At 40.6% G+C, this 23,982-nt stretch overlaps 1 protein-coding gene across 1 annotated transcript; it reads left to right on the top strand.

Annotated features, from left to right (window-relative positions):
* The first annotated feature begins 2,146 nt into the window (after positions 1-2,146).
* amfra (autocrine motility factor receptor a) lies at positions 2,147-17,893 on the top strand. Its single transcript, XM_060914956.1, has 13 exons — positions 2,147-3,029; positions 3,122-3,214; positions 5,333-5,497; positions 5,789-5,941; positions 6,026-6,066; positions 6,211-6,343; positions 10,003-10,136; positions 10,246-10,356; positions 12,159-12,349; positions 14,248-14,351; positions 14,484-14,618; positions 15,251-15,441; positions 15,593-17,893. Exons 1-13 carry the CDS (start codon positions 2,784-2,786, stop codon positions 15,813-15,815), a joined length of 1,920 nt encoding a protein of 639 aa, XP_060770939.1. The 5' UTR covers positions 2,147-2,783; the 3' UTR covers positions 15,816-17,893.
* Positions 17,894-23,982: the final 6,089 nt, after the last annotated feature.

The following is a 23,982-nucleotide window of genomic DNA, read 5'->3' as shown; positions in this document are numbered from 1 at the left end:
TAGCACTAGAGAGTTCACCGGCGTTTTTATGCGCTATTTCCATTGAGTAGAACAGCCAGTGAACCGCAGCGTGTTCTTCCGCTGACGTCACAGCATGGCCGCGAGCCACGGACCCAGTTTTCTTGCGCTGTGCAATTAAAAGTTGGATATTCGCGTAATTATAACAGAAATCTAACATGTTTGCCATGTTGTATAGTTTATTTAAGAAATTGCATAGAGTTATGTTCGTGTCATATGACAGACCTTTAATATGGAGTGACACAAACAGACTAACAAAGAACTATATCTTGAAAACTGAGCTATAAAGGTGAATTAAATATATTTCCTTTTCTATATTACAGAAAAAAACAACTTTTTCAGGATATAATCCGTGCAGGAACACTGAGGTTTTATGTGTAACGGCTAATCAACAGCGGCCATGTTAGCAGACAGCACGGGCACACTTTTGCGTAAGCATAAGTGGCTAAGACAGATAATACAGACACCTGTTACTCCAAGGTGTAAAAGTTACTGGAATGGCCTTTTTGTGGACATTGATTGGGATAAGATTTGGGTTTCCTTAAGTGATTACATACTTAATAACAAAGTCAAGGAAGTTTCTTTTAAAATATTACATTTAATTTACCCCACAAACACACTATTGCAAAGATTTAAAACAGACCTTTCAGATTTATGTGTTTTCTGTGGTGCTATGTCTGAATCTATTTGTCATTTATTTTATGAATGTTTTTTCTCAAGGTTTTTTTGGGTCGAGGTTGAGCGTTGTGAGGTATGGTCTTGTAGTGTATCCTTTAGTAAAAAAGATGTTTTGTTTTTCTTTGAAAGAAAAACATTTTGTCAACCATATAATTTTATATTGAATCTTTTTATTATTTTGGGTAAATATCATATTCATAGGGGGCGGCACGGTGGTGTAGTGGTTAGCGCTGTCGCCTCACAGCAAGAAGGTCCTGGGTTCGAGCCCCGGGGCCGGCGAGGGCCTTTCTGTGTGGAGTTTGCATGTTCTCCCCGTGTCCGCGTGGGTTTCCTCCGGGTGCTCCGGTTTCCCCCACAGTCCAAAGACATGCAGGTTAGGTTAACTGGTGACTCTAAATTGACCGTAGGTGTGAATGTGAGTGTGAATGGTTGTCTGTGTCTATGTGTCAGCCCTGTGATGACCTGGCGACTTGTCCAGGGTGTACCCCGCCTTTCGCCCGTAGTCAGCTGGGATAGGCTCCAGCTTGCCTGCGACCCTGTAGAAGGATAAAGCGGCTAGAGATAATGAGATGAGATGAGATCATATTCATAGGTGTAAATGGGGGGGGGGAAGGAAACCCTCATTTGCTGCGTTTAAACTAGAAGTCCCAGACAGGGGCCATTTGGCCTTTTTACCTAGAAAACCCACAAGAGGGCCAATTGGCCCCAAGTCCTCCCTGTAGACATTCATTTTGTTATGGAAATGTGGCTGTTAGTTACCTTACAGCTTAGAAATGAAATCTTACAATGCCTGTTGAATGTTGAATCTCTGCATCTTCGTTCCTTGGAGAGGAGCTTCTTTCACCACAAAATTCTTGAGGGAACTGAAGCGATAGTCCATGTGCACTGAGGTATTTATCCATCAAACAATTGTCTGGTTGCAGTCACATGAGTCGTTATGGTCACATGGGACATTCACATGTTCACATTTTAGAATAGAATGTGTTTTTATTCCTCATTCTCACATTCACACAGAAGTAGCCAACATGACTTCACCACTGAAGTGTGAAGTGTGTGAAATGTGACCTCCTCACCCCACAAACTGCCACTAACAGCCTCATTACCATAACAAAATGAGTGATTAGTGTATTGGGGAAAAGCGGTCGGGCCAAATGGCCCCTATGTGGGTCTTCTAGGTAGACAGAAAAATGCTGGGACTTCTGGTGTTAAAAATGAGGTCAAATCATATATGAACTCTCTTGAAGGACTGAACAACCGCAAAGCCGAAAGGACAATTATTTTGATGGCAACTTATAATTTTCTTTCTTTTCTTAATTAATGACTGTATGTTTCTTTCTCTACCCCACCCTTCCAGTGTTTTGTATAATGTTTGGTTTTTCAATAAAGAGGAAAAAAAAAAAACTTTTGCGTAAGCACCGGAAGAAGCTTCATGACGTCAAAGCACCGGAAAAGGTGAGAAGGGGAAGCAGCGAAACTCGGAGAAACGACTCGAACACAACAAACAAAACGAGACACTATAACCTGCTGACATTCTGAGGAGGGTCTCAGATTATCCTTCAGACATCTTTGTCGAGTGTGATGTGTTTCGCGTTGCCGGTCTGGTTTCTATTAATCCGTTTAAGAACGTTAATCTTGGCGAACGGAAGCGTTTGGACAGTTTGTTAGCGTAAGTTAGCTTGTTAGCCTGATAGCTAGCTGTCGCGAAACGCTCTGAAAGAAAGAGGGTATTAATTCTGTATGAATGTTTGTTTGTTCACTGCTGAAACTAGTGTCGCTTGGTTTGGAAAGCAGCAGTAGTGTAAACCTGTCGGAATGGGACTCAGAACGGACACGACTGAAAAAGTGAAATTAGTTAAACCCTTCTTCAGTGTAATGTTTGTAAAAGGTTCTGTTTGCACGTAACGTGAGTCTTAACCAGCCAGGTTTCTAAGTAAATGTAGTTTCTATATAGACCTAAATATAAAAATATTTGTACTACTAATAGGTTCCGATAGTACTGTTGCTTTTTATATACGAATTTTGTTAACTAAATAGCCGAGTCTGGAAAAAGCAGCTTGTCTGTGACTCGTGGTTTGGACACTGCCACCATGCCTCTGATGTTTCTGGAGAGGTTTCCGTGGCCCAGTTTGCAGACTTACACCGCTCTGAGTGCAGTGCTGCTGGCTGGGACTTTGTTAAGTGCCTACACAGCTGTCACAGAGACTGAAGCTCCAGCTGCAGAAGAAACCCCAAGCAGCTCCACAGAGCACATTAAAGTGCAGCAAGCTGACCGTGATGGAAATGTGGCCACTGATATCTTGCTCTATCTCCTCTCAGACAGCTTGTTTGTTTGGGTTCGTGCATCTACGCTGTCTTGAAATATTCCTTTGCTTTATTTTATATGAACAAAAGAATGGTGATGAAGTAAACTGCATGTCTTTCTCAGGTTCTGGTGAACACCGCATGCTGTGTCCTCATGCTGATTGCCAAAGTAATCCAATGCATTGTTTTCGGTCCTCTGAGAGTCAGTGAGAAACAGGTAAGGATGAATTGCTGGGTGAAATACGAAACATTTTGATGCTCTTCTACAATAATTTATTGCACATTTCACACATTGCAAGGATTTCACTGACAACTTTTTTTTTTTAAACCATTTTCTGCACGTTGGAGGTGTATGTATCTGCCATGTAAAATTAGACGTGCATGGGTCATGCTTTAAAATGATTTGTATCCTACATTCACACACACGAACATGCTGATGACGTGCAATATGTTGGTGTGAGAGATTGTTGAATCAAGTCCAGCATGTGCATTTTGGGTAGACTACATGTGCAGGCCTAGAAATTCATATATTTTTTTCACCAGCTAGCCGGACTAGTTACCTTCCAAAGTAACTCGCCAAACAGAAAATCAACTGGCCAAAATTTGTTCATGTATGAATTTTACCTCTGTCAAAAAATAACACGAGAGTAGTTACCATTGTTCATGACTAATGTGCATTTATTTCAAGACCTGAGTATTTTGATACTGTTGTTAAATACATAAATGAGAACAACACAGAGCACCAATAATATAATATCAACAAATAATAATATATTGGAAAACTTGGCAACTTGGTGTATGAGTACTGAAAACAAATATACTTACTATCATGACTATAGCACCCAAAATATGCCCAACATGCTTTCTGTATTTAACCATTTATGAGAGAGAAAGCATTAGGAGCTTCATATCGACTAGGAATCAACTTGAAAAAAATTAATTATTCCATAAAAATCGTATCGCAGCCAAGGCCTACCCTGCTCCCACGTTTGCTTATAAGTCCTTTGTCGTTTCTCCTTCTCGTACGCTTTATCAGTGGCCTTTTTCTCCTCTTCAGACCGAGGTCGCTTTGTCCCCGTCTCTGGCGGTTTCTGTACACCTTTCAGAAAATTCCACATCGCAACGTAGCTTTGGCAGATGTAGATGTAAACAACAACAAAAACATGTTTTAAATGGGTGATAATGTGGCCACATCTATTGAATTTGATAACGTGATACCCGCGATATTCAACGAGATGCGTTATATGCATGCGCAGTCATGAAAAAACCGACAGCCTGACTCGTACACGATATGATTCGGAATTCTTCGGTATTTTCTGTCCTGCCGATAAACACATCGATTAACACAGACACGGCACACGCTTAATATGTGGCGGCTTTAGTTGACGGTGTGTCTGAATCTTTGCTTCATATATATATTTTTTTTATTTTCAACTAGCCAGCCGGGCTGGCTAGTGACGGGAATTACCCGCCAAATGACAAATTAAGTCGCCTCAGGCAACCAGACCACCGCGAATTTCAAGCCGTGATGTGTGTGTATATACAGTCAGCTAGAGAATTATTGCCACAGTTTGTTTGTTTAATTAGCTTAATCTCACCTTGAAAATGTGAAAGAATTCTAATTCAATCTAAAGTAAAATAAAGGGGGGGGGAAACCCTTAAGATATGATGTTTAAAGAGGTCTTCATAATTTTTTTTTTTTTAATTGCTGCTAGTCTATGTCTAGTTTTATGTCTAGTTCTTATCTAGTGTTTATACTTTTTATATCGTTTGAGTGTTTAGTCTGTCTAGTTCTTATCTAGAGTGTTTATACTGTTTATATTGTTTGTTTTTTCAATTATTTTTATTTATTGCATTGCCTGTTTGCACCGTGGGTCAGAGAGGACTGAAATTTCATCTGTGCTGTATGTTGAGCATGTATAGCATATTTGACAAAGTTGACTTGACTTTACCAAGGGTGCCAATAATTCTGGATTTTGAGTTTTGTATTTTGAGCCCTCCATATATGATGCCTAAAATGTGCTATTGTTAACATGCATATTTGCCATGTCTCATTATGTAACTTCCTCCAAATCTAACCAAAAACGAATTCCTCATACATGTGACTGTTTGACCAATTAAGTTTACTTTAATTCTGAAATCTTAGCCGTGGTACTTGTGTGAGAGGCAGAAGCTTCATGCTGTTGCAATTTTGCCATCAGTCCCCTACCATTTACCTACCATTCTCATTTTGATTCATTTAAAATAGCTTTTAATACTGATAACGAGGAAACCTCACGTCGACCCTGGTTTGCAAATAAACTCGTGTGCCTGTGTTCACTTTTTTTCCTGACAGCACTTGAAGGACAAGTTTTGGAACTTCATCTTCTACAAATTCATTTTCATATTTGGGGTGCTGAATGTGCAGACTGTGGAAGAGGTGGTGCTCTGGTGTTTGTGGTTCGCTGTTCTTATCTTCCTCCATCTTATGGTCCAGCTCTGTAAAGATCGCTTTGAATATGTGAGTAGTTGTAGAACTTTTTAGTAAAACATCTTTAACCTGGGATTAAGCCTTTATGCAGTAAAGGTCTCGGTCCAATTCTTGAAGACCTCCAATAAATAGCATGACTGGTATGGAAGGAAGTGCAACACAAGAAAAAGTTGTGCTGGTACACTAAGGACAGGATTTAAGGCCTTTATCTCTGAATTGTCCCTTAAATCTAATATTTCTTTTTTAGGGATAGAAAAGCCAGTACAAATATTCCCATATTTGACTTGCACTGTCTTAATTTCCGTTTTGTTTTTTTTAAAGCTGTCCTTTTCCCCAACAACCCCCATGAGCAGTCATGTGCGAGTGCTGTCCCTGCTGGTGTCCATGCTGCTGTGCTGTGGATGTCTAGCTGTGCTCTGTGGCTTTGTTGGCCATCTCCATGGCATGCATACTGTTGCCTTTATGGCTGCTGAGGTAAGAAACTTTGTCTCTGTACAGCTTTACATCAGTAAAATTAATTCCTCTCGATATAAAATATTATCTTTGCCTTTTTTCCAGTGTTTACTTGTTACAGTGCGGACTGGACATGTTATTACGAGGTAAGCCTGTCTGGAGTATCCAATATGAGCATGCCATCTATGCTGTGTCATTTGTAGGCTGTGAAACTGGAGCTGTTTAGCTCTCTCAGGTTTCTGTGCATGCAGGGAAATTCAGTGCTGAGGCCTTGCTACTGCTTTTTGTAGGTACTCGATTCACTTGTGGGACCTGAACCATGAAGGCACCTGGGAGAGCAAAGGCACCTATGTCTACTATACGGACTTCATTATGGAACTCACCCACCTCTGCCTTGACCTGATGCATCACATCCATATGCTGGTGAGGTTTTAAGTCGTTTAACAAAAATCTTAAGTATTTCATTTAATTTGATAACTGTGTATAAACCGTATTCAACATCAGGAGTGGAAGCCTCATACATTTATTAGCTAGCCCTCAGGACACACAGAAGCTCCAGTGCGCTGCCAAGTCCCATGTTTTGGTTTCCTGGAAATGTAACTGATACAGCTAAAGAGCCATAGCTAATGCCTAGGTCACAACTGGACGTACGATTTTTTGGCGTTTCCCAAATCGCTGCGTGGTTTTTTGTTTTTTTTTGTGGAGAAAGACGCACGTTGGCCGTAAGTTTGTCTTGCAACCTGAAAAAAACCTAAGCACCCGTAGAGTTTGTTTGACATGACAAAGAACCTCTGCGGCCAGTCTACGGCTCGAAAATCAGCACGTCACATGCGCGCCCTCCGTGCGTTTCTTGCGTTTTTTGCACGTAGACCGGCCATAGGAGCACGTACGGCTGGTTGTGACCGAGGCTTAATGTAGTATTAGCTAGTTAGCTTAATGTATTAATGCAGGTTAAAGGAAACAAGCGTGTTTATGATCATGTAGGGCATCGTGTTTTGCGTCCTCATCTCAAAATCGGCAAAATCAACGGCCAACATTTTGGCTAGGAGACATGGCATCCTCTCATCAAACATAACAGATTTTCTCTCAACACGTTTAATCACAAAGTGACTGCATGTAACAGGAGGGTTATACGCCAGGACTTTGGACTGTGCTCAGTTTTTCAGTGTTTTACTGTATCTACGTTACGGTATATGCCTGTGCGTTCCTGATCCCCTATAGAGATGAAACGGTTTCTGGTTTAACTGGGTAAACCACTGTAAACTTCTTGTCGGTTAGTATTACTGTTTCAAATTTTAGTTATCATTAAAACCACTATTGATTGCCAGGGTTCAAAGTGCTCATGTTAACTACTGTCCAGCATCAACCAAACTTGGCAACAGTCTTCCAATATCACTACGTAAATGCACATGAAAGGGCAAAACTACTATAAATGTTTATTCATGTTTCTTAAATTGCCATTAGTAGGGAGAGATTTTTTTTTTTAAATATATTTTGTTCTTGTATCTGCTAAATACTCATTTATTAAAGCCATATGCCGCTTTTCCACTACAAACGCGGCTGAGTCGGGCTGAGCCGTGCCGTGCTGAGTCGGGCTGAGCGGGGCTGTTGGAGTTGCATTTCGACTACAACCGCGCTGAACCGTGCTGGCTGGAAGTGGGTGGACACATTGGGTGGAGTTAGCGAAAGTGGGTGGACGTCAGGTGATGTCGTTAGGCGGCGCAAACAGTGACATCAGTGATCTTTTAAGCGGTAGTCTCACGACCCGGATAGTAAACAATAAACATGGAGGACATGGAGTCGTTAGTGTTGCTGGTCTTGGTGCTGTGGCTTGTTGTCACCGACAACGCGGACAGATACTGGCAAGAGCGTATAGATGAGGCGAGGCGCATAAGGCTTCAGAAATTCTCGTAATTCTTCTCCTTCCGGGTTTGCGGTGTTTACAGATCCCAGCGCGCTCGCGGGGCGTGTGTGGGCATGTGAGGACACTCCTCCTCACCAATCAGTGCACAGGGGAGTGTCTGCTCACGCCCCCAGCCTCACTCGGCTCGCTTTGGCTCGCTTCAGCCCCACTCCAAAACGGTGCGAGTTTTAGGGGCTAAGCAGGGCTGAAGCGAGCTGAGTCGTGCTGGATTTTGGTAGTCGAAACGCAAGCCGTGTCGGGCTGAAGTGAGCTGAAAAAGGGTAGTGGAAAAGGGCCAATATAGTCCTTTGCCTTCCACCTTAGAATTGAAGAAGTGTTTGGGAAATGTTTAGGAATCTGAGCTTATGCTATGTTGACTGGCGGTGCCTGTGTGTGTTTATGCCTGTTGGGCTGAATGCTATAAATACTGTAACGTTTGAATAATTATAATCACTATAAGTGGAAGTTAAAGGAACCTGGGGAATATGCCTTCTTTCTTACATGATAAATAATTGATGTAAATAAATAATTGTCATGCCCTGATGTTATTTTAATGTTTATGCAAATATAAATTACATATTGCTGCTAATTTTATTTGTAGTGTTCTTTTTTTTTTTAAAGATATTTTTTTGGGCTTTTTTCACCTTTATTGGATAGGACAGTGTAGAGACAGGAAATGAGCAGGAGAGAGAGAGAGACGGGGAGGGATCGGGAAATGACCTCGGGTCGGAATCGAACCCGGGTCCCCGGGTTTATGGTATGGCGCCTTATCCACCTGAGCCACGACGCCCCCTTATTTGTAGTTTTCAATGTAAGACTTGGTGAAATGATTTCAGTTTGTGTATCAGTACTTTAGGATCATTTTCAGCACATTTTAACAATACTGCGATAACCCTGATAATTTTGGTCACTATAATCGTGATATTAAATTTTCATACCATCTCATCTTTAATTCTGTAAAGAATGTATGTCATTAGTGTACCCAAATTTATCCACCTAGTAAAACTATTTTGGCGTTAACCACATCGTGCCTTGACCAGTGTGTCTCGGCTAGCAGGGTTTGATGGAGTAGTAAGCGCAACAGTTACAGCATGAAGATAAATTGCCCTTTGCTGTGATTGAGTGTGTGAAGGTGTGTGCATGGTGCCCAGGGATGGACTGGTGTCCTGCCCAGGGTGGTTTTGTTTTGGTATTATTGTTCTGGCTCAGCAAACCTCAACTTGCAATGTATTCAGGTGCATTGAATATTCGTTGCAGTTCTATCATTTTTCATTTGTAAGTTTTGGATTCTATAGTTGCTCTAAAAGTGGCATTGCGTTGCATTCCTCATTCTTCTGGCTGTTTGTGGCCATCAGCCTGTTCAGTCAAATAAAAATGTACTTAAGATATGATGTGCTCCAGAAAAAATCAAGTTAAGATTTGCCCTTTTGTGAAGCTATTGTAGATATGTTTTACACTGAAAATAAAAAAGGAATTGCAAGTTAGAAGAAATGTAAGGGTACATCTATTTGTACATGGGCAGTAGAGTTATGACTGTGAAAGTGTTTTCAAAATTTCTACTTTCCTGATGTTGCATTTGGTGAACTTTTACTCATGTATTACTTTTTTGAAGTTATTTTTATTGGGTCATGCAAAAACCTCCCGCACCCAACATCACCTCACTTTTTTGATAAATACATGTATATTAAATAAATAAATCATGATTATAAAATAAATTCATTGAAAGATGTGTAAAGTACTTTTATATAACAATAAATTGCTTAACAATTGTTGTAGTAATTATTATTTTTGTTGTAATTATTATTACAACAATTGTTAAGCAATTTATTGTTATATAAAAGTACTTTACACATCTTTCAATGAATTTATTTTATAATCATGATTTATTTATTTAATATACATGTATTTATCAAAAAAGTGAGGTGATGTTGGGTGCGGGAGGTTTTTGCATGACCCAATAAAAATAACTTCAAAAAAGTAATACATGAGTAAAAGTTCACCAAATGCAACATCAGGAAAGTAGAAATTTTGAAAACACTTTCAGTCATAACCCTAATGGGCAGTGCCTAGACAGCATCTGTATTGGTAAATGGACCAATACAGATAAAATCAGTCAACTTTGTTTACCAGTTGATTTCAAAGTTCCACTTTGTCAGTTGATCTCACTTTCTTCTCTCAGCTCTTTGGAAATATCTGGTTGTCAATGGCCAGCCTGGTGATCTTTATGCAGCTTCGTTACCTCTTCCATGACGTGCAGAGGAGAATCCGTCGCCATAAGAACTACTTGCGTGTCATTGACAATATGGAGTCCAGGTTAGGAAGCTTTTATTTTATTTTATTTTAATCCATGTGTACTTTTTGTGTGTCTAGTTTCAGTTTGAGATCTGAGGTGTTTGCTTTTCTGATATTTATCATTGTGCAGATTTTCAGTAGCAACCCCCGATGAGCTTGTTGCCAATAATGATGACTGTGCAATCTGCTGGGACTCGATGACCTCCGCACGGAAGCTGCCCTGTGGACATCTATTCCATAGGTAAGCCATTTACAGCGCTGAGAGAAGGGCATTAGTCTGTCATGGAGACTTTTATAAAACAGCTTGTAGGGTTAGAAAATTCCATTTATCTTTGTTTTACATACTAGTATACAGTTAGGTCCATATATATTTGGACACTGACACAAATTTTGTTTTTTAACCTGTTTACTGAAACATATTCAGGTTATAGTTATATAATGGACATGGACATAAAGTCCAGACTTTCAGCTTTCATTTGAGGGTATCCACATTAAAATTGGATGAAGGGTTTAGGAGTTTCAGCTCCTTAACCTGTGCCACCCTGTTTTTAAAGGGACCAAAAGTAATTGGACAATTGACTCAAAGGCTATTTCATGGGCAGGTGTGGGCAATTCCTTCATTATGTCATTCTCAATTAAGCAGATAAAAGGCCTGGAGTTGATTTGAGGTGTGGTGCTTGCATTTGGAAGATTTTGCTGTGAAGAAAACATGCAGTCAAAGGAGCTCTCCATGCAGGTGAAACAAGCCATCCTTAAGCTGCGAAAACAGAAAAAACCCATCTGAGAAATTGCTACAATATTATGAGTGGCAAAATCTACAGTTTGGTACATCCTGAGAAAGAAAGCACTGGTGAACTCATCAATGCAAAAAGACCTGAACACCCACAGAAGACAACAGTGGTGGATGATCGCAGAATAATTTCCATGGTGAAGAGAAACCCCTTCACAACAGCCAACCAAGTGAACAACACTCTCCAGGAGGTAGGCGTATCAATATCCAAATCTACCATAAAGAGAAGACTGCATGAAAGTAAATACAGAGGGTTCACTGCACGGTGCAAGCCACTCATAAGCCTCAAGAATAAAAAGGCTAGATTGGACTTTGCTAAAAAACATCTAAAAAAGCCAGCACAGTTCTGGAAGAACATTCTTTGGACAGATGAATCCAAGATCAACCTCTACCAGAATGATGGAAAGAAAAAAGTATGGCGAAGGCGTGGTACAGGTCATGATCCAAAGCATACCACATCATCTGTAAAACACGGCGGAGACAGTGTGATGGCTTGGGCATGCATGGCTGCCAGTGGCACTGGGTCACTAGTGTTTATTGATGTGACACAGGATAGAAGCAGCCGGATGAATTCTGAGGTATTCAGAGACATACTGTGTGCTCAAATCCAGCCAAATGCAGCCAAACTGATTGGTCGGCATTTCATAATACAGATGGACAATGACCCAAAACATAAAGCCAAAGCAACCCAGGAGTTTATTAAAGCAAAGAAGTGGAATATTCTTGAATGGCCAAGTCAGTCACCTGATCTCAACCTAATTGAGCATGCATTTCACTTGTTAAAGACTAAACTTCAGAGAGAGAGGCCCACAAACAAACAACAACTGAAAACCGCTGCAGTAAAGGCCTGGAAGAGCATTAAAAAGGAGGAAACGCAGCGTCTGGTGATGTCCATGAGTTCAAGACTTCAGGCAGTCATTGCCAACAAAGGGTTTTCAACCAAGTATTAGAAATGAACATTTTATTTACAATTATTTAATTTGTCCAATTACTTTTGAGCCCCTGAAATGAAGGGATTGTGTTTAAAAAATGCTTTAGTTCCTCAGATTTTTATGCAATCATTTTGTTCAACCCACTGAATTAAAGCTGAAAGTCTGAACTTCAACTGTATCTAAATTTTGTTCAAAATTCATTGTGGTAATGTACAGAACCAAAATTAGAAAAATGTCTCTGTCCAAATATTTATGGACCTAACTGTATGTAGTGGTTTTATAATTTGCTCATGTGTATTCCTGTTTATGTTGTGCATGCAGTTCATGTCTGCGCTCGTGGCTAGAGCAGGACACTTCCTGTCCAACATGCCGCATGTCGCTGAACATTAACGAGGGTGTGCGAGAGAGGGAAGAGGGGCAGAGAGCACCAGCCAATGACAACATGGCTGCAGGGCCTGGAAACGATGTTCGACCGCACCTCAACCAGCACAACCACTTCTTTCACTTTGATGGTATGAGCAGTCATTTCACACATTACCATCATGTTTAGGTGCTTTACATGCTTAACGTTTGTAATACAAGAGTTTATTGAAGCTGCTCTGGCATGTTAAAACACGTTTGAATATAATGAGTAAATGTGTTTGGCCTGGTGTCCACTAGGATTGTAATGTATATGGTTTTGATGTTATTTCTGCATCTTCTGAATAAATTAAAGTGAGACAGCCTTTTGGTTTCATTAAATTGGTGAAATTTAGTTCCCTCTGAAATTTGGTCATTGTGATCCATGTTTATTTCTGTAATATCTCACAAAATACCAGGTCATTCTGTAGCTGGGAAGTTATTTAATTTGGGGGGATTCCCTAGTAAATGTGCATGAAATCGCTCGCTTCGCACAGTCAAGCAGACAGACAGAGGAAGTCCGGTATGCACATGCACAGATTTACTTTTGACCGTGTAGGCTACTGACAGTTACATCACTTTGTTGCTAAATGAACAGCTGATCACACCAAGGTGCTCGCTGACCCCTGATATTTATTAGTTTGGTCCTGCGTTTCTTTTCCTTCACAACATAACGTTTTTTTTTTTTCCTTCTTGCTTTCCGTTACTGTAGTTGATTTTTCCATGTTTCATTCGCACACTCACGTCAGCCATTTTCTCTCCTGTTTCAAGTTTGTATCCCACAATGCCTTGTGCGAACAGGGAAAGCCCACCATGTGATACATGCCATACTATCTTGAATTGGATCATGGTGAAGCAGGAAAAAATGGCAGAGAATTTAGGGCCACATGGCCCTAAATTTATTAATTGTTCTGTTGGGGGGCAAACCTAATAAAACTGGAAGTCTGTGATTCGAATTCAGTAGCTTTCGGTGCACTAAACAAAAATAATTGGGTGTTGGGGAAAATTCTTTTTATGACCTACACTTGAAAAAGCTGAAAGGCAGTCTATCTTTAAAGGAATACGCCACCCCCAAGTGAAATTGAGTCAGTCCCTGCAGTCCCTAGAGTTGGATGAGTGAGCCAAAGCGTTTTGTAGCCGACCCAGCCATTGTCCTGATCTGGAAACGCCCCGGTTAGCTTAGCTTAGCGTAGTCGCTGTAATCCGGCGTGTCCAGCTAGCATTGTCGTTGCAAAAGTGAATCAAATAACTCAAGGTTTTTTCTAATTATTTCTCATGACCTGTACATTCACATCGAGTGCACATATCAATGCAAATTAACACGAAGGGATTTACTAGACCAATTTATATCTGGAACTATTTTCGGCCACAGCACAGGCAAAGCACCGCTGCAGGCGCAAAGACACCACGCAGCACCACAACTTCCATCAATACACCAGTGTTACCAGGGAAACCAGGGTTTTCAGGTGCTGCGTGGTGTCTTTGCGCCTGCAGCGGTGCTTTGCCCGAAAATAGTTCCAGATATAAATTGGTCTAGTAAATCCCTTAGTGTTAATTTGCATTGATATGTGTACTCGATGTGAATGTACAGGTCATGAGAAATAATTATAAAAAATCTTGAGTTATTTGATTCACTTTTGCAACGACAATGCTAGCTGGACACGCCGGATTACAGCGACTAAGCTAAGCTAACCGGGACGTTTCCAGATCAGGACAATGGCTGGGTCGGCTACAAAACACTTTGGCTCACTCATCCAACTCTAGGGACTGCAGGGACTGACTCAATTTCACTTGGGGGTGGCGTATTCCTTTAAGGTTGATAGTCTATTTAACAATATTCTAGAGTTCCCATAACCAACTAAGTAACTTTCCTCAATTAATTAAAGCCATTTAATATCCTGTTTGAAATTTGTAAATATTGGGGGATTAGATTATCATTCCCCCCCTCATTGTGTGTGGGGTGGGGTGTGTGTTAAATATCCTACACTCCTAATGTGTTCCCTCCTGTTAGGCTCACGAATTGCTAGTTGGCTCCCAAGCTTCTCTGTGGAAGTTATGCATACAACCAACATCTTGGGCATCGCACAAGTCAACAACTCGCAGCTCAGTGCCATGGTGAGAGATTTTTGTTTGTATTTATGAATGCTTAAAGCTGAGCTGCGATCTTTGTCTCATCTGTTGCATGTTAAATTTTTTTTGATATATTAAAATGCTTATGTCTGAGCGTGTTCTTGCTGGTTGTTTTAGGCCCATCAGATACAGGAGATGTTCCCCCAGGTTCCCTACCATCTGGTGCTGCAAGACTTGCAGCTCACTCATTCTGTGGAGGTCACTACTGACAACATCCTAGAGGGCAGGATCCAGGTGCCCTTTCCTGCCCAGGTAAAGTCCACATCTTTATAGTTGACATGGAGAACATGAGCTTTTACCTTTTAGATCTAAAACTCCTCAATTTTTTTTCTGGAAATAAATTTTGTACCTGGAATTAACAATGTATTGATGAGAGTATCAGTTTCTTGCACTATCCTTCTTTTTCTCCAAGTTAAATACTTAATGATCAGCTCAGTCTCTTGCATTTAGGTTCTGTGCAACCTGTCTGTGCCAACACAATGCATCATTTTCTGACACACAGACTTTACATGTGTAAATAAGACATTATGGATTTGCCGTACATTGCCATACTCTGAAAACCATGAAAAGGGGAAAAAAGAAAAATGATTGTTCTAGTTCCTCCCAGAGAAAGGCAGTCCTGCCAAAGCTACATACAAAAAGTGTCCCAGTAGAGGTGGATTGTCATTCTTTTACAACTAGCTGATTTTTACTTTAGCGGAGTCTGTTACAATTTTAAAATGTATGCAGAAATAAAGTTTACTTGCATAAAATTGAGTGAGCGAAAGGTAAACGTAATATCTGGTTTGCACTAGAACTGTATTTGCAAACTAAGTTTCAGGTTGAATGATGAGACAGTTAAATTAAAATATTAAATATCCAAATTTGTGCTATATTTTTTTCAGGCCCTGGAACAAACACCCATTCAGGTGAGCACAGCCTCTGAGGAGCCTGCAGGCGCTAGTGGGGGTTCAGAGCCCACCACTGCAGAGACGGAGGACCTTGAGGTGCGTGGCAGCCGCTTCTCAAAATCTGCAGATGAGCGAGAGAGGATGCTGCGCCAGAGGAAAGAGGAGCTGCTGCAGAGAGCACGCAGGTCTGCTAATACTTATTATTGGTACTTGCCAGCCCCATTAAGTGGGTAAATTGTAGTGTTTTAAGGTGTTCAATTCCACTGTAGCATGTGATGGTTGTTGTACTGTAGTCTGACATAACTCATAATTTTTCTCTGGGTTTTATTCTTACAGGCGCTATCTGAACAAAAGCAATATGGAAGAAGTTTCTTCCTACTTCTCCTTTGCTGCCTCTGAGGAGGAGGAGGAGGAGGAGGAACAGGAGGAGGAGGATGATGATGTCCCACCCTCTCTTGAAGAAGTGGACTCCAGTTCAGACCCTGTGACCATACGCCGCAGGATGCTGGCAGCCGCAGCTGAGCGGCGTATGCACAGGCAGGCAGACCCACCCATCTGACAGGGTGACCCATCCAGCTCAGCCACATCTCCATCTTCCCATGGCTGTCTCTGTGAAGGGGAAAGTAGCTCCTGGTCATTTTCATCTCAAATGAAGCCAAAACATGCATGACCCTCACCTGTGCCATGATCCAGTCATGGCTAGTACGTAGCAGACCAGCTGCGTCTCAGTGTTAGGTCTCGGTGTTCACTCTGTTTTAAGGCTTTTCTATCAGGCACTTTTCATATGACATGCCGGCTTGATTGTGTCTATGGGAAAAAATTCTATGCATGTGTCATTTATACCTTTTAAAATGTTATGTTCCTAATCTGTCTAAACAGCAATGGGCTGTTCAGGAAAGAATTTTGAACTTGGTTCCTATTTCTTTAGTCCTATTAGTGTGAAAAAATTAGGCTGTAACTGAAATCTGATGACATGAGCATTGTTTAGCATAGTTCTTTCAGGAACATGGCAATGCAAGTGTTACTTTGCATTTGTTTTAGTTTGAGAAGATTGCATTTACCTCTTAATTAAAAGCTCTTCCGTGCTAGTGTGATTTTTAGACTCGGAGCTTTATGAAGTCTAGTTTTTTTTTAAACCTTAAGGTACAAGCTAATTCTATGAACATGGTTAGGCATGAACTAAAGAAAATTCTTGGCATAGTTGGCATCAAAATGATCATTTGCTGTGTGTGCGTGAGATTTTTCTGGTTCAGATTAAAGGTATTTGATTCTCTTCCAAATCTGGAGAATTGATCACAAATTGAAGACGTAACATGGTTAACTGCTCCCAGCAGTGTCGTGCTTCAGGTGTGTGCGTGCACAGTGATTAAAGGAGCCACAGATGATTTGAATGCCTGTGGTTTGATCTACATTTAGGGTGTGCTGAAGATGACAAAACACCAGTCAGTTCATGCTTTCTATTTGAGTTGCTTATTATATAAAAGGAAAAGTCTTCGGGGGGGGGGGGGTGTTTGATCATGTCGTTTTTGTCAAATTGTCAAGTTTCTGCTTTAGTGTTGGCATTTGGTTGTTACATCAATGATTCCTAGTTCTGTAAACAAAATATACAGTGGAATGTTACTTTACATGTTCTTACTCTGTTTAATGGTATGTTGGAGAGGGTGAGAGTTGAGATGTTCAGATTTGATCAGGGTATTGGGAGACGTGTGTTGAGAAGCCTTTTTTTTTTTTTTTTTAATTTAAATTCTGCTTATAGTTTGAGGGTCTGATAACTTTTTCCAATTCAGCTTGAGTGACAACTTTTTGTTTATTTTTTACTAATTGTTAATATTTTTCTGAATGTAGCTTAAGGAAGAAATCTCTATTTTGCATAATATAACAAGTCACTACAATTAAAAAAAAAAAAAACTTTTTTTTTTTTTTTAAATAAGATGAATGTGTTGGGGCTGTTATTCTACCACTGGAGTAAATGCAGGATTCCACTAGCATTCCCACAGTAAATGCTACATGGCTTATTATTTTGACTTCAGACTGGTAATGTCGTTATCCTCCTTTATGAAAGGTTTCTCAGTTAACTACCATTTTTAAAAAAATAAATTTTTTCCCCTTTTATTTTCTCCCAGTCTATGTGTTGCCTCTTTCTATGCATGAAATCATTGCTTATGATGCATAGGTCCTATATGGCCTAACACAATATTTCCAAAGAAACCATAAGTCATTTTTAGTGAGGCTGAAGATTTCTAGTGATGAAACTCCTTCTCAGAGCACAGGTCAGATTTGGAGCTCTACACTGTGCTTTTACAGCTGCACCTTTTGATCAGTATTTCACTAACTGAGAAGTGTAAGTATCTGAACTATTGTATCTCCACAGAACTATTCAGGTACATCATGTCATTGCCATGAACATATGATTTACTTCTTACTGACTTTCTGTACTAAATCTGATTGTACTGAAAGCTTTTTCTATTAATCTTTTCTTTCCCATTTGTGCCTAAATTCACCAGTGGTTGAAAAGCGGTTGAACTGTAAATAATTTTGTAATGAAGACTGTATAATAAATGTGAAATGACCCTGTATAAAATTCTGAATTAATGAAAGTCCTTATACTGTCACTATTAAAGGGTTGGTTGTCTTCTGGTTTGGTCTCTGTCAATTTTTTATGTATAAAATATTCTTCTGCTTTAGCTATGCACCTTTAGTCTCTTGATAGATATTGAATTTACATTTAAAAATGTGGCAATGTTTTACACACCAGCTCTGGTAACTTGCTATTGTAAAAATGCTATGGAAAGTAACATTCATTAATCCATTACACATCTGGTACAGAGTTACATTTACAATCTATGTATTCAGTATACCTCCTTGTATATGCTGCAGCTGTTTCCCCAAATACTTGATATGCCTGTATCAATATTTGTAGATCTTGAGCATTTACAGCTCCCATCACTGGACAGATCTTAAGAGAAATTTCACTGGTAGTTCTATATAATAGAATTACCTATATTCATTCTCTCTCTCTCTCTCTCTATATATATATATATATATATATATATATATATATACACAGTGGTGCTTGAAAGTTTGTGAACCCTTTAGGATTTTCTATATTTCTGCTTAAATATGACCTAAAACATCATCAGATTTTCACACAAGTCCTAAAAGTAGATAAAGAGAACCCAGTTAAACAAATGAGACAAAAATATTATACTTGGTCATTTAATTATTGAGGAAAATGATCCAATATTACATATCTGTGAGTGGCAAAAGTATGTGAACCTTTGCTTTCAGTATCTGGTGTGACCCCCTTGTGCAGCAATAACTGCAACTAAACGTTTGCGGTAAGTGTTGATCAGTCCTGTGCACCGGATTGGAGGAATTTTAGCCCATTCCTCTGGACAGAACAGCTTCAACTCTGGGATGTTGGTGGGTTTCCTCACATGAACTGCTCACTTCAGGTCCTTCCACAACATTTCGATTGGATTAAGGTCAGGACTTTGACTTGGCCATTCCAAAACATCAACTTTATTCTTCTTTAACCATTCTTTGGTAGAACGACTTGTGTGCTTAGGGTCGTTGTCTTGCTGCATGACCCACCTTCTCTTGAGATTCAGTTCATGGACACATGTCCTGACATTTTCCTTTAGAATTCACTGGTATAATTAAGAATTCATTGTTTCATCAATGATGGCAAGTCATCCTGGCCCAGATGCAGCAAAACAGGCCCAAACCATGATACTACCACCACCATGTTTCACAGATGGGATAAGGTTCTTATGCTGGAATGCAGTGTTTTCCTTTCTCTAAACATAATGCTTCTCATTTAAACCAAAAAGTTCTATTTTGGTCTCATCCATCCACTAAACATTTTTCCAATAGCCTTCTGGGTTGTCCACGTGATCTTTAGCAAACTGCAGACGAGCAGCAATGTTCTTTTTGGAGAGCAGTGGCTTTCTCCTTGCAACCTTGCCATGCACACCATTGTTGTTCAGTGTTCTCCTGATGGTGGACTCATGAACATTAACATTAGCCAATGTGAGAGAGGACTTCAGTTGCTTAGAAGTTACCCTGGGGTCCTTTGTGACCTCGCCGACTATTACACGCCTTGCTCTCAGAGTGATCTTTGTTGGTCGACCACTCCTGGGGAGGATAACAATGGTCTTGAATTTCCTCCATTTGTACACAATCTGTCTGACTGTGAATTGGTGGAGTCCAAACTCTTTAGAGATGGTTTTGTAACCTTTTCCAGCCTGATGAGCATCAACAACGCTTTTTCTGAGGTCCTCAGAAATCTCCTTTGTTCGTGCCATGATACACTTCCACAAACGTGTTATGAAGATCAGACATTGATCTTTGAACTTTGTTTGACTGTTCTTTAAATAAAACAGGGTGCCCACTCACACCTGATTGTCATCCCATTGATTGAAATCACCTGACTCGAATTTCACCTTCAAATTAACTGCTAATCCTAGAGGTTCACATATTTTTGTCACTCACAGATATGTAATATTGGATCATTTTCCTCAATAAATAAATGGCCAAGTATAATATTTTTGTCTCATTTGTTTAACTGGGTTCTCTTTATCTACTTTTAGGACTTGTGTGAAAATCTGATAATGTTTTAGGTCATATTTAAGCAGAAATATAGAAAATTCTAAAGGGTTCACAAACTTTCAAGCACCACTATATATATATATATATATATATATATAGGGGCGGCACGGTGGTGTAGTGGTTAGCGCTGTTGCCTCACAGCAAGAAGGTCCTGGGTTCGAACCCCGGGTCCGGCGAGGGCCTTTCTGTGCGGAGTTTGCATGTTCTCCCCGTGTCGGGGTGGTTTCCTCCGGGTGCTCCGGTTTCCCCCACGGTCCAAAGACATGCAGGCTAGGTTAACTGGTGACTCTAAATTGACCGTAGGTGTGAGTGTGAATGGTTGTCTGTGTCTATGTGTCAGCCCTGTGATGACCTGGCGACTTGTCCAGGGTGTACCCCGCCCTTCGCCCGTAGTCAGCTGGGATAGGCTCCAGCTTGCCTGCGAACCTGTAGAAGGATAAAGCGGCTAGAGATAATGAGATGAGATATATAGATAGATAGCACTATATGTAAATGTTTAGCATCGGAGATGAAAGGAAACTGTAAATTAGAAGTGTAATGCAAAAATGCTATGGTACATCAGCATCACAGGGAAAAACTGACAATGTTGCTATGTGTCCTAGAAAACCTATAAAATGAGGCTATTATGGATTTGAATTTGCATATTTAATTTTATTTTTGCTCCTTGTGGATTAAAGGCCAGTGAGGATCAGCAGAACTTTTAACACAGGAGTCAGTCTACTTCCATTCATTTTATGAAAAGGATCACCCTGATAGGCTCTCATTTGCAAAAAAGAAAAAAAGTTGGGCCAGAGTTGGGATTTTAATGGGCTTGTGTGAACATTGGTCATCGTCTACTTGGTTTGGTATATTCTGTGTGGGGAAGAGGGGTTTGAATTTTTTTTTTTTAAAGGCAATATTTTTTGGGGGCTTTTTTTCACCTTTATTGGATAGGACAGTGTAGAGACAGGAAATGAGTGGGAGAGAGATGGGGAGGGATCGGGAAATGATCTCAGGTCGGAATCTAACCCAGGTCCCCGGATTTGTGGTATGGCACCTTATCCACCTGAGCCACAACACCCCCTGAATTTATGGTTTAACTTAGCCAGAGAGTTTTCTTTAAAAGTAAGTCCATATAATACATTTCTAATAATTCAGTAAAACTTGTGATCCAATGATAACTGGTTGAAGAATGGTCTGTATTGTAGTTAGGGGTCTTTCAGTGTTACGCTGTTGACAGATGCTGGCAGATGTGAATCATTAAAAGGTAACCTTGAGAACCATGAGAAACATAGTGTATGAATTGTGGGAAAATGTCCTGAAAAATTCTGGACTATTATTTCTAAAAACTTGTGAACATTCATTGACCCATAAAATCTCACCCAGTTCTCTAAGGGACTGTGGAAAACAAGAACATTTTGAACAAATATAGTAAAGATGAAATCATACAAAAGCAAAAACCCAGAACCCCTTTAACTTCTAAAGCTTAACTGTGTAATGGTTGGCATTTTGAAATTGTCCCATATTTGCTGTGGTGAAAGCATGTTGGAGGAACAGTGGCCTGTGTTGTGTGTACTGATGAAGACCACTAGAGTGCGATGAAGATCCGTATGGTGATTCCAAGCATTTTCAGCAGCTTCACACTGCAGTGAAGTGTGTAAGCAGGTGTAACAGGGATCAGTGTGGATCACACACTTTACACTGCTTACATCTTCCAGCCAGTGAAAGGCTAACCTTGACCAAATCCCAAATGACTCCCCGTAGTGCACACAGGATACGAAGCAGTGGCTTCTGCACCGTATGTAGTGAGACACTTCTCATCTCATCTCATTATCTCTAGCCGCTTTATCCTGTTCTACAGGGTCACAGGAGCCTATCCCAGCTAGACTACGGGCGAAAGGCGGGGTACACCCTGGACAAGTCGCCAGGTCATCACAGGGCTGACACATAGACACAGACAACCATTCACACTCACATTCACACCTACGCTCAATTTAGAGTCACCAGTTAACTGCATGTCTTTGGACTGTGGGGGAAACCGGAGCACCCAGAGGAAACCCACGCGGACATGAGGAGAACATGCAGACTCCGCACAGAAAGGCCCTCGCTGGCCACGGGGCTCGAACCCAGACCTTCTTGCTGTGAGGCGACAGTGCTAACCACTACACCACCGTGCCACCCTAGTGAGACACTTGAGACTTCTATAAGGTCATTTAAGCTACATGCATAGAATGTAGGGGTGGCACGGTGGTGTAGTGGTTAGCACTGTCGTCTCACAGCAAGAAGCCAGCCCAGCAGCCGGTGAGGGCCTTTCTGTGTGGAGTTTGCATGTTTTCCCCGTGTCTGCGTGGGTTTCCTCCAGGTGCTCCGGTTTCCTCTACAGTCCAAAGACATGCAGGTTAGGTTAACTGGTGGCTCTAACTTGACCGTAGGTGTGAATGTGAGTGTGAATGGTTGTTTGTCTCTGCGATGACCTGGCGACTTGTCCAGGGTGTACCCCGCCTCTCGCTCATAGTCAGCTGGGATAGGGTACAGCTTGCCTGCGACCTTGTAGGACAGGATAAGTGGCTACAGATAATGGATGGATAGAATGTAGGCCACAGTTCTGAGGCCTATTTGTGTTCTGTCAAAATAATAAGACAAGTCTACATACAATACTGTGCAAAAGTCTTAGGCACCCTATTTTATCATTATTGAGTTAGTACAAGTACATTTTAGATTTCCAAACATTAGCTTTCAAAGCACAAAATTAAATGTTACAGGAGATCACTTTTCAGACAAAACAAACAAACAAACAAACAAACAAATAGAAAAAAACCCCATAATGAAGGTTGCTGGGTTTTGCTGCAAAAATAAGAAACAAGTGTTAGTCAAAGTGTCCAGAAGAACTGTGGCTGGTTCTGCAAGATGCTCAGTAAAACCTACCGCTCAGTACCTTTCAAACTGTACAAACTGTACTTGATGCTAATTGTACAAGGTTTTTTTTAAGCAAAGGGTCATCATACCAAGGATTGACTTTGTTTCATTTATTACAAGTTGCTGTTCTTGATATTATTTTTTTAAATGTAGAATTTAATTATTTTTGAAAGCATCTTTGCTCTACAGCATTTCTTTGCATGTGCCTAAGACTTTTGCATGCTACTGTATGTCTTCAAAATGAGAAATGAGCAATCACACAATACATAGTATAACAGTTTAATGTATTTGGACAAACTCATCTCATCTCATTATCTCTAGCCACTTTATCCTGTTCTACAGGGTCGCAGGCAAGCTGGAGCCTATCCCAGCTGACTACGGGCGAAAGGCGGGGTACACCCTGGACAAGTCGCCAGGTCATCACAGGGCTGACACATAGACACAGACAACCATTCACACTCACACCTACGGTCAATTTAGAGTCACCAGTTAACCTAACCTGCATGTCTTTGGACTGTGGGGGAAACCGGAGCCCCCGGAGGAAACCCACGCAGACAACATGCAAACTCCACACAGGAAGGCCCTCGCCGGCCACGGGGCTCGAACCCAGAACCTTCTTGCTGTGAGGCGACAGCGCTAACCACTACACCACCATGCCGCCTATTTGGACAAACTATTATTCGCAATTATCAAAGCATTTATAAATATTTGGGGAAAGCTGGCACTATCAACAATTCTACACATGCATTTCAAACCATATATACTCAGAGATTAAACTATGTATAGGCCTCGAATTTAATCAGCATAAATCTGCAATTTTAAAGTTTAATTTATGTAGACTGCAATTCAGGCATAATGTCCTATCTAAGGTCATTTCTGACCACAGAACAAAATGTACATTGCATACATTATATATTGCATCTGTACATTCTGTCTTGAGGAAATCTGTTATAATGAGTGTCACCAAATTCAACATTTGCCACATGGGAAATTCTAAGAGCTTGACAAAGAAATTACACAAATCTCATTTGTTGACATTTCTGCTCAAAACTAGATTTTTTTTCCCTTTGCGTTTGATACCAAAATTGTCTGCATACAGGCAAAGTCACATGTTTCAATCTCACTTGACAAATGGGCTTTGAAATGTCAAGTCAATTTATGAACTAAAGACAGACAATATCAGAAAGAGAGAGAGAGAGAGAGAGAGAGATCAAATGAGT

This window comes from Neoarius graeffei, chromosome 2 (genome assembly GCF_027579695.1).
Source record: "Neoarius graeffei isolate fNeoGra1 chromosome 2, fNeoGra1.pri, whole genome shotgun sequence".
NCBI lineage: Eukaryota > Metazoa > Chordata > Actinopteri > Siluriformes > Ariidae > Neoarius > Neoarius graeffei.
The sequence above is the reverse complement of the archived record's forward strand: the minus strand, read 5'-3'. Positions and strand labels throughout refer to the sequence as shown.